This window comes from Rhinolophus hipposideros, assembly GCF_964194185.1.
Source record: "Rhinolophus hipposideros genome assembly, chromosome: 15".
Lineage (NCBI taxonomy): Eukaryota > Metazoa > Chordata > Mammalia > Chiroptera > Rhinolophidae > Rhinolophus > Rhinolophus hipposideros.
Genome location: NC_138061.1, coordinates 20,818,874 through 20,830,508, shown reverse-complemented (window position 1 = coordinate 20,830,508; position 11,635 = coordinate 20,818,874). Strand labels below are relative to the sequence as shown.

The 11,635-nt window shown below is 50.8% G+C and overlaps 1 protein-coding gene across 2 annotated transcripts in view; it reads left to right on the top strand.

Moving 5' to 3' along the window:
- The first annotated feature begins 3,392 nt into the window (after positions 1 to 3,392).
- SORCS3 (sortilin related VPS10 domain containing receptor 3) overlaps positions 3,393 to 11,635 on the top strand; it is a 541,876-nt gene continuing 533,633 nt past the window's right edge. For both annotated transcript variants that reach the window (XM_081075409.1, XM_081075410.1), the window contains exon 1: positions 3,393 to 4,137. In XM_081075409.1, coding sequence (XP_080931535.1) covers positions 3,511 to 4,137 — 627 coding nt within the window. In that variant the 5' untranslated portion in view covers positions 3,393 to 3,510. The remainder of the gene's footprint in view (positions 4,138 to 11,635) is intronic.

The following is an 11,635-nucleotide window of genomic DNA, read 5'->3' as shown; positions in this document are numbered from 1 at the left end:
ATACCTCAACACGAGCTGTGAGACACTGATATACCAAGGTTATGAAACCTTACTGAGCTGTTTGCACAGTGCTGCCAAGGTAAACACATGGTGGCAAGTTCATGTACTTAATTGTCAGACTGCGTATGATTGTCAAGTCATTATGCTATACACCTTAAACTTATACAGTGGTGTATGTCAATTATATCTCATTAAAACTGAAGTGGATAAAAGCAAAAAAAAAAAAAGAGTAAGAACATTTATAACCAAACTTATCTAGCGTTTTATCTGGGCCCCATTTTGTTCAGCTGCTTTATGTACATTAATTGATTTAATCTTCACTATGACCTTATGTGGTAAATATTTTCATCATCCCCAAATGAGGAGTGGAAGCAAAGAGAGGTTAATTTGTCCAGGGTCACACAGCTGGTGGTTGGTATGGTTGGAATTTGAGCATAGGTAATTTAGCTTTAAAGTATGCATTTATAATCACTCTGCTAGAATGCTGATGGGTTCTTACCACACATCTGGTCCAGAGTTAGTGCTCAATATATGTTAACACTCAGCATTATCGTCAACACGATGGCATCTGGTGAGGTGTGGCTGGTGAGGAAGGGGAGACGTAGGTATAGCGGAGAACTCTTTGAACAAGTTTGGGCACTAGAGAAGGTTGGTGGGGAGGTTGTGGAGGGAGGGCAGTATAGGGGCTGAGGGTTAGGATTGCTAGGCAAAGGCTGAAGGAGGGAGACGAAAGATAGGAGGAGGTGATAATTAAGGAGCAAGCCACATAGGATAAGTTGCAGGAGATAAGTAAAAATGTTGCATCTGTGAGGATCTGTTATCCATTTCCACCCCCAAATGCTTAATAACCACATCTCCACAAGTCCAGGATCTGATCTTTCCACAGGCTCCGTCCTGGTAGGGTCTCCTTCAGACAGGAGAGAATGAGGGGAGACTCCGGCCTTATTTTTGAGAATGACTGCCCTCCATGGTACTACTTCAGAGAGCTTCCGGGATTGGACAGCACATTTCCTCTGAGGACCTGGGGTTTCGAATGCCGCACCTTCCCAGGTGTATGAGCCGTGGGTCCTGGAGATCGGCTTGACAGCCCAGATTGCTTATACTGTGCCACCCTCCACCTCTGCCCAGAGCCCAAGCAGAGGAGCCTCGTCCCTCCCGAGCTCCCAAGCTGCGGCTAGGGCTGCAGTACCGGGCATTCCCCGGCAGAGGCGCTGGGAATCCGCGGATGGCCTGCTCCCACCCAGGGCCGGATCCCGCGCCCACCTCAGCCTTCCAAGCTGAACTTTTCTTGTGGCGGCTCATCGCCCGCAGTCTTTGGAAACCCACAGACTCCAAGACTCGCCTTATTCTGGGCTGGACGTCGTTGTCGCTGGCTTGCTTATCCGGTTGGGACCCAGCCTCCTCGGTCGCAATTTCCATTTTAGCGCTGGGTGGAAAAGCTAGTTCGCTAGGATGGGGGCTCCCGGAACCGCTGGTTGTCGCCCTCCCTTGGCCGGCTCAGATTCCCAGGCACCTCCTCTGCCTCCTCCATTCTTCTTGGCTCTCAGCTCGCGCGCTCTTCTTTTCTCTTCCCTTTTCTTTCGCAGAGCCATGATTTCGCCTTCCTTCTTCTCCCTTTCCTTTTTTTCTCTCCCTCTCCATTCAGTTCTTTTACCTTCGCCCCATCTTTCTCCTCTCCCCTCTATCCCGTTTCCTTCCCTCTCGCTGTGCTTGAACCATCTCCCAAAAAGGAACTATTCGTCTAATCCCGAAGGGGAAGGGAAGGGCCTAGAGGCCATCACGCTTTCTAAGCCTGCTCCCGAAACCCTGCTCCTTTTTCAATAATTCCTCTGCCAGCTCTGCCTTTTCAACCCTTAGAAATCCCGGGAGCTTCTTGGAGGAGGCGGGCTGACTTACGCTCCCTAGGGTCTGTAAATCGCATCTTGAACCTGGAGCATCAGGTTTAGCTTCCCTTTCTCCAGCCCGCCTCAAGCCTCCCTCTTCCTACAGGGCTCGATGGGGCCCAGCCCAGGCTGTGCTTCTGTAGCAGGGCACAGGGGGGTATGATAGGCCGCTGGGACCCTCTAACTGGCAGCTGACACTTTGAAAGAACAACTAAGCTCGCTCAGAAACGAATACAGGCAGAGTGACGGTGCGACCACACAGTCCCATGAGGGAAGACGGGGCCTAGATCTTCCCAGTGGGCACAACGGGTCTTGACTGCTGTCTTTTCCTAGCTCCCGCAGGGGGTCCCAGGAAGAAGAGCCCATGAAAGACTGGTAAACCCTTGACCCCATGGCAGGAACCTTCTAGTTCTCTTCCCTTACCTTCCAGTAGGCTTAAGGAGTACTAGATTGCATACGCAGGCAGTGGGGAACCAGGGGGGCACAGGGCGCCAGGAGGTGGGGGCTGTCCTGAGCGGTCTGCTTAGCTCTCAGGATTGCCTTTCTGACGACTCACAGGCTTGTGAAAATGCCAACAGCCCGTGTGTGATCCGCGCGTGCCCAAGGCCTGAGCTCACCCTTCCCCGCCCCACACCCCATCGCTCACACTAACACGCACACAAGAGCGTGCAAATGCGCACGCACGCGCAGAACCTCGAGTCCCCTCACACTCAACACCCCTCTCAGCCAGGTACCCCCACCCTATGGCGCTTGTCTGCCAGCCCCGGGCGCACCCCTTGCCTCACCTTTGCCCGCCTACACGCACGCGCACTCACACACTCCCGGCACTGGATAGGGGCGCGGACCACCAGGGGAGGGTAGGGGGTGAGTGGGAAGTGGGAGCCGTGAGCCAGGGCGTCCCAAGTGGAGGCTGGGTCCATCCCACACTCAGCTTCGGTGTGTTATCTCCCCACGAGAAAGCTCCGAGCTCCCCTTCGGCTTCCGAACCCGAACAGTTGGCGCTGAAAACACTTTGCTCCTCCTCCGCCTTCTCCCCCTTTTCCTCTCTTGAGACGCTCCCCCCCACCATCCTCCCTGCGCGCCATCTCCCGCCCTCTACAACAGGCCAGAAGAGTAACCCCCTAAACGCGGGGAGAAGCAGCTCCCAACTCTTTACTGGGAGCAGGTTGGAGGCTGGATTTCGGAGAGACTCTGGATTGGGGTCCCTTGCCAGCCCCTCCTCCTGGATCTGGCTTGATTTTCATATTTTAAAAGAGGATTTTCTCATCACCTATGAACATTCCTTTTCACAAAATTTCTGTTGGAGCTCGGTGGGAAAGATTTTAGGGGATCTTATTTTAAGAAGAGAAAAAAAAAGGAAAAAACAGAAGGGGCATTTATTAATTTTTTTCTCGGGTTTGGAATCACCCTCTGGACGAGATAGCGAGCGATTGAGAGCGAGGAGGAGAGTGGAGAGGACCCGCGAGGAGCTCCAGTCTGAGCCCCCTCCTTCCCGGCCGCCCCCTCCTCACTCCCCCGACACACACTCACTCTCTCGCTCGCCAGCGCGCGCACACCCCCCACGCCGGACCCGCACCTCGGCAGGCACCACACACTCGGCAGCCCGAGCCGCCGCAGCCGCAGCGGGATGGAGGTGGCGCGCACCGAGCGCCCCGCAGGCTGGCCCGGGGCGCCCCTCGCCCGGACAGGGCTCCTGCTTCTATCGACGTGGGTCCTGGCCGGTGCTGAGATCACTTGGGGTGCGACAGGCGGTCCTGGGGGCCCCGCGGCCCCTGTTTCGCGGCCGCTGCTGCTTCCTCTCTTGCCTCGGGCAGTGGCAAGCCAGTGGCCGGAGGAGCTGGCGACTGCGCGGAGAGGCGCCGCACTGGGGCGCCGGCCAGGACCAGAGCCGCTGCCCCAGCCTGGCGGTGGCAGCGGTGGAAAGAAGCAGGGAGAAGATGGGGGGCCGTCGTTAGCCGGCGCACGGTGGGGACAGGGCGTCCCAGATCCTGGCAAACCTGGCCGTGTGAGGAGGAGGAGTCGCCGGGCGCAGCCCCCCAGTGCCCTCGAACGCTGGGACTCCCGGGCCACTGCCTTGGCTGACGGGTCCAAAGAAAGCCGTCCTCTGGCCAAGGGTCTCCGGGAGGAGGGGAAGGCGCTGCGGGCTGGGGGTGCGGCGGCCGAAGAGCTCCGGTTGCCCAGTACCTCCTTTGCACTGACTGGGGACTCGGCCCACAACCAAGCCATGGTGCACTGGTCGGGACACAACAGCAGCGTGAGTACCCGCTCGGCGGGCGGTGGATGTCACTGTCTCCCGACTGCAAGGGAGAATGGGGGGCAGGAAGGAGGGACAAATAGTTGCTGGAGGGTCCATGAGGGAGGTGGGGGGTGATGTGCACTGACTTTTAGAGAGAACAGGTTCATCCGGCTTCCCCTACGCCCCCAACAGGTTCGCGGGACTTTGTTTTAAGACAGTGTGTGCGTTTGTTTACTGAAGACCTAGGGTTGGGGCCGCCGGGATGGCACAGGGGAAGATGGTACTTAAAGATGAGCAGGGGAGGGGTCTGTGGTCACGGTCTGTGGTACTCGGCCCGGAGAGTCAGTTTTCCCACTGGGCGCTTGAATTCCTGGGTGAGGACTCGGACTGATTTGGGGAGGGAGCCGCTGGACAGACTGACGGATTCCTCGGACCGCTGGGGCTTTCCCCTTTGCCCCCCAGTCACGTGGAACAGAACCCAGGAGACCAGGCGATTTAGATTTCCTACTCCCGCCTTAGCGTTTGCTGCTCTCTGCGCCAGGCGAACTTTCTTTCTTCATGCCCTGGCTGGAGGCTGGACCGCTTCGGCCCAAGCCTGGCCTCCAGGTAACACCGATCATCCGTTCAAAACCCAGGCGGCTGCCCTGGAAAGATACAGGAGAGGCAGTAAAAAAAGTTTAAAGCAGTGAAGTGCAATTCAGCACCCATTCCTCATCCCTCACCCTCGCGCATGCACAAGCACACACAAGTCGCTGAGCACAAACCTCGCCTCGGCGGCTGCTGCGTCCTGCACCACAATCGGCTCCCGAAGTGGACTTGGGTCCCTGTGCTTTGCGTGCACCTCTCCACCCCTTCCTCTCCGTGTCCAGGGTCCCCTGGAAGTGGCTGTACCGAGAGGTGGCGCCGTGGAGCCCACTCCATCCAGCGACCCGCTTGGAGCGCCGTCTGCTCTGTCACCCCAGGCTGTCGCAAGAGCTTGCCAGGAGGGGTCCTTTCCCACCCCGCCAGCACCCAGTGCTGTGCAGCCAAACCTAGGAAAAGCCAAGGAACGAACTCTCCGGGTGGAGTGGGGTGGCCTCCCACGATTTACCCCACTCCCCTTCCTTCCGCCACCACCACTTCGGCCAGTCTCACAAAAATCCTTTTTTCTTCTCTGGCGCTTCGGATCAGATGCGAAGCTGGCGTTGGGCAGAAGGATGATGGATGTCTGCACAGGCAGCTTTGGGGAACTCATTCGATGGGAAAGCACCACCCTCCTCCCTTTGTATATCTCTTCATGACTGGCATTAAAGATTTCCCTGCAAAATTTTCTCCTTATTTTAACAAGGCTTGGGGTTGTCACAGGGTCAAATAGTGAATAACAGAAAAGCTAAGTAGTCCAAAGCACAGCACCTCAGCAATCCTGAGTACGGATTTCCTATTAATGACGCACAGCCCGGGCAGCCCAGGCTGGGTCAGAGGTGCTGGGGGGAAGGAGTTGTGTAGTTCAGCTCCCTGCAGCCAGAACCATGGCTACTTCATCTGCTTCTAGTGAAGACTCTGTAGCTTTGGAGTGGACAGCTCTGGGCTGTGGGGGATGGGCAAAGTGTGTACCTTTGCAGGGACGTGTGGATGAAGACTTGGAAGTTCTCAGCGGGCTGTGTGTGTGTGTGTGTATGTGTGTTCCTTCCTGTGTTCTTATTTGGTGAGGAGGATGGATAGGATGTGTTGAAGTCAATGTCCTGGGTAGAGGAGGTGATGTCCTCACTATCTGTGACTTTATTACTGCCACATTTGGACAATATAAAATCACTGTGCCTAAAAAGTTTTCTTACGTCTCTGCTTTTATTTTAAGGATACTTTTTGTTGACAAAACCTCCGAAGATGAGTCTTTAGAGAATGCTTTTTGCAAAGAGTGGTTAAATGAGCATGGCTTTCTCTGCCCATCTTCCGTGCAGTTGTGCAGCAGAGGAAGTGAGGGGGGCAAGTCTAGCCCAATGCTCCCTGGGGAAATGGCTCTTCAGTTAAAAGAAGGCCCAAAGGGACTGGGGAATGCACCAGTTGGCCTTGGAGTATTTAGTAACAGTGATGAGATTTGCACAATCCTCAGACGGCCCCCTAGGGGTTTATTTATTGTGCTGGTGGCCAGTCTTAGTGTCCGAGGCGGCATAGGTGGGTGCAGGGACCCCGCTGTGTCCTCTTTGTCTGGTCCAGAGAGGGACTGCCTCTCTAGCTTCTGGGTTGGATCTGCCTCTTTTGACCACACTTTGCATGCAGTATCAGTGAGAAAGGTTTTGTTGAGTATCGGGTCTGTCCCACTCTGAGGAAAGATGGGGAAACATGTTAACATGACCCTGTCTTTGAGAGACTTTAAGGAAACAACCCCTGGAAAAGAAACTGGGAAACCAGTTTCTGCTACATTATCCAAGTGGTTTCTTTCTCCCTTCCCCATGTCCTGAGGGCAGCAAAAGAAGGTGCTCTAAATAAAAGCCAGGTGAGGAGTGATGAGGGTGATGAACTTTCTGAAAGATGCCTTCATCATTGGTTTCAAAGTGGAGAGATGTCCCCAAGGCAGAGAACATGGGTCCTAGCACCAGGCTCTTTTGACACAAAAAGAGAATTCCATCTTCTTTTCTGACTTTAAAAGTGTTAAGCATGGTCTGCTCGGGAAAGCCACCAGGTTAATTAACACATTGTGGGGGTTCCTGCTCTCCTTCCAATTGCCTTTGGTGGACGTCATTACTTCACATGGACACCTTTTGGGGGAGACTTTTCAGTCACCCCATATAACCGGGAATTGACCTCTACTCTGAAAGTTTGCAGTCCGGCATGCGGAGGTGGACATACAAGAGAAGGACCTCGACCCCACCCCATGTGTTTAGTGTGTGCCCAGGGATTCAGGGGGCGGAAGGATATCCTTGTCTAGGCTTGGGTCACATTCACTTTGGTTCCAGGAATGGGGTGGGATGGCTTAAGGGGCAAAGGAGGAGGTGCCCAGCAGGCTTGAGCCAGAAGGTATTAGGAGGGGATAGAGTCTGGGGCCCCCTCTGACCATTCTTGCCCTCCGGTTGTTCTAGGGAACAGGTGAGTGGACTTGGGCTTGGAGCATCTACTCTAGGGGATCGATTTGCCATTGTTTCTCTCTGGTTGTCTCCAGCTGGTGATTAATGGGTTAGAGAATGTTTCACAAACACCCAGAGAGAATCCAGTCCCCATGGCTGACAGGGGAACAGAAAAACACATCATTCTGCCCTTTTGTCTCAAATGAAGGAAGACGCCTCCCTGCTTGGTCAGTGATTTGGCAAATAGCTCTGGAGAGTGGGAAGTTGTAAAGGCAAGAGCCCAATTTCCATGCCCCCTCCTTCTTGGAGCAACTGTTGATGGGGATCCCTTATTCCCCGTGTTGAGGTGAGAGTGCTGCATCCTCCTTAGATGGGTCCCCGTTGCTTTCCAGCAGCTTGCTCCCAGAGACAGCGATTTGCAGGCTGGTGCCCCTGCAGTGTATCTGGTTGGAATGACTTGCCCAACAGTTTTCAGCTAATGGGCCCCACAGTGCACCCTGATGAAGAGAAATGGGGAGATGCTGATAATTCCAGGTCCCTACCAGGTCACCCTTCCCTGAGCACACTAGGAGGTAGAACACACAGATTCTCCCAGGTGGAATTTCATACCCTTAACTAATTCAGCTGAACTGTATTCTAAAATATTTACTCCTAATGTGCAAAATAGTGACAGATTTGATCAGATTAATTGTATGTCACTCACTGGAGCATCTAATTGTGGCTCCCAAACAGATTTTTCAAATAGCTTTTGGCTGGATTGTCTAGTTTTCATCATATCTGCTCACAGGCCCTGTGTCACAATATCTTAATGCATTTCGCCTTCTTGGAGGCTTAATAAAGAAGCCTGCCACAGAAACCATTCTTCAGGGGTTTGCCAAAAAGAATGTGTTTTTAATTAATATTACAAGGGGAGCCATCTCAGTTGAGATGTAGCTGGGAAATGCAGAGCAGCGCTAATTGCTCCTGGTCACTGTTAGCTTCCTGGAGGGGGTGGGGCGGGCAGACAACAGACTGTTTGCTTTGAGCCTGCTTGTGTGGCTCTGGTTACAGGGTGTGATTTGCTTCTCCGATCTTGCCGTGATTTCCAAGGTAAGCAGAAGTTGCAAACTCCTTAATTAGGAGACCTGGTTTAATGATTACAGAAATGCAGTGAGTGGTTGGAGCTTGCTTTGGAGTTCAGGAAGTCAGGAAGTGGATTCTACAATTGTGTAGGATTTAAGGGCTGGGTTGTGCTCACAGTAGTAAGAAGCCTCAGCGGGCAGAAGGGAGAACTGCTTTCTCCTTGGGCTGGGTAAATCTGTTATTGTCACTAGGGGAGTTTAGGAACTGGATGATTGGAGGGCCCTGAATCATCCCGGAAGGACCAGAAGGTGCCACAAAGCCAGACAAGCTGAGACGGGAAGATGTGTCTGAAGGCCCGGGGTTGATCCAAGTCTAGGTACACCTGAACGTTGGTGCTTTGACTCAACTGTTGATCTCCTGCTTCCTTTCTCCTCTTGCCCGGCTTGAGACACTTCCCTCACAGGGAGAAAATGTCACAATATGATTTTTCCGCAAGTATGGGGGAAAAGAGACCTTGTGGAGTAGGAGGTGGAAAACAGAATGCTAGTGCCTGGTCGGCCGCCTTAGTCATCAGAACCAGCACGATGGGACGAATGGAATTTGGCTGACAGCGCTCGTTCTCCTTTGAACTAGTGGGTGACAGAGAAAGGGTCTGATGGTGCTCAGACTTTGTTGGCAATGAGTAGAGACTTACATGGAGTAGTAGGTACTTGATCATGTTTGATTGGGGAAAAGAGTGACAGTCTCAAGTCTCATCTAGCAGAGCTACAAAAAAAAATTAGGAATACTTATCCTTTGGTGTATTGATGATATCTTTCTCAGGTTGTTCATAACTTGATAACTGCTATAACCAGGAGTATTCCAAGCAGTATGTTTACATTCTACCTTGAGTATCTTTAGCATCTTAGATTCAAATCCAAAGTAAGTCCTGGGTTTACTTTTCCAACTTGTATTTGTTCCCTGGTTGACTCCTTCAACTCTATTGAAGGAGCCCCTTCATTGTCCCAAGACTGTCTTGATTCCAAGCCTTCGTTCTTGAGGTCTCCTCACGTAGGATACCCATCTGCCTCCATTGAGATGCACCCATTATTTACAACTCACATTTGATTGTATCTAGTTCAATACTTGGTGAGTTTAATCTAGTATTATTTTGTAAGTGTTGTGAGGGTGAAGGATGAAAAAAACAGCAAGGGTGAGTTTTGCTCTTCTCACTTGTGTCTTGAGGCGTGTGGCACAGTGCTGGGGACATAGCTCTGTACATATTTACTGAGTGCACCTTGGGCACTGGACAATGCCTTAGCTGTGGGAAGAGGACAGGTTAACACGATCTCTTAATAGCATTGAGTTTATATACCTGGTTTATTATTGCATCTATGCATTTTAACATAAGATTTAATCGCATAAGAGTTAACATAAGATTTCAGTGGGATAGATGTCCCACTTAGTAAGACAGAAATAGGGACTATTCGATACTCCTGGCTTCTTCCTTACGTTCTCCAGAAATCAGATGGGCTCATGTAATATAGTCAACCATTTGCTAAGTGTTTCCTCTGTGTGGTAGTGTTCTGGGCACTGTGGATTGGTAGGGATGTGATGGAGGGAGAAGACAAAAATAAGATAGTGTTTGCCTCAAGGTCCTTCCAACATGCTTTGGATATGAGACTGCTCTTTGGTAAAGTTAAATACCACATGACAATAAGACAGGTGCCACAGGGTGATATATGGTTAACTGTGAAGTGATTGTTTCAGGCTACGAGCTCAGAGGAGAGTGGATCAGTGTGAGAGATGCTACGGGCATCTTAGACATACAGAATGCCAAGGCTGGATGTGCACTTGGAAATTGTCTTCCTCAAATCACTTAGCAAAGAGATGAGGGATCTGAAGCTCAGACAGAAATGTGGCACCGTACAGCTTGGACTCTCAACTACTCATTTTCTCTGCAAAACTGTCCTCTACCCACTCCCAATTTTCTCCATTTTCCTGGGTTTAACAGACCATTTTCATTATAAGAGTATTTATGTGTTTTCACTCAGGTGAGATAGGGTACTGCCCATTTTATAGGTAGGGTAGACTGAGGCTTAGGATGAGTATACATGAGGCTGGCTAGAAAGCCTTAGGAATAGATTTTCCCTCCTGTTCCAGGGCTGTGTCCTATGGTCATAGTGCCCACCCACAGCTGTGGCTACAGACAATAAATACCAAGCTTGTTAATATTGGATGATCTGTATCTTCCTAACTACTGCTAATGAGGGCCTCTTGTGAGTCACCTCATTATTTGAGTTAGTAAGTGAATCAAGCCTGGTTGCATCATCAGGAACATTTTGCTCATTTATTTTGATCAGTGTAGCTTGGGTTTAATTATTTATGGAAATGCTATTCTTTATACTACACTAATAATTGTGCTATAGTAAATTTCAGAAAAAAAAGGGAATGGAGTCTAAGAACTTCAGGATTGTACTAATAGCTTTCCACTGTCAACTCCTTGCTGAAGAAATGAGAGGGACCAGCACAGTGGGGGCCAGCATTCAGGGCTGTCGATCAGTAACTCACTGCTAAATACGGGCCTGTTACTTGGCACCCACTGGACGAGAATCCAGTTTAGGGCAAAAACTGGAAATAGAGCTGTACAGGGTAATCAAAAATCCTATCAGGCTGTGGATTGGGGATTATTATTAACATAAGACATATTGATGGTATGTCTTGTGTGAATTCATAATTGTTGAGGGTTCTCATCATGAATGCAATCCTTTTCAGGACTAATTGGGAACAGACTTAGATTGGGAGCATGAAACAAGGCCATATAGTGAATAGTGAGGAGCATGGGTTCTGGAGCCAGGTGCCTGGGTTCAAATCCTGCCTCTGTTTCTTCATAGTTATGTGACATGGGGCAAGTTGTTACCCTCTCCTGGCTATGTTTCATCTATAAAAAGAGGGTGATGATAAGAGTACCTCTCACATTGGGCTGTTGTAAGGATTAAGCAAGATATTGTACATGGCAAAGTGCTTAAAAGAAGTGCCTGACCTGTAGTAAGCCCTCCAGAGATGTTAGTTGGTTTAGTTGTTATTTTTATATTTTCAGATGGAAACAGTGAAGCAGAGGAAGTAGGTACTTGCTCAAAGTTTCCCAGGGAGCTGATGGCAATGCCTTGGCTGGAACCCAGTTCTCAGGGAGATGCTTATTTCAGCCACCTCCCACAGTCAATGGCCTCAGCGAGACACGTCTTTGAGATATCTGTCTTCTGTGTGATGTCTTTTGTGTGGTGCTGAGATAGTGAATGCGACAGAGAAGGGAATGGCTGGGGACCTGGCTCCTTGAAACTCATACTCTGAATTTGTAATAGAAATGGTTAGAATCAGATGATTCGAATCAGGTTAAAGATTCCACTAATTCACAGCTAATAAGTTGAACATTT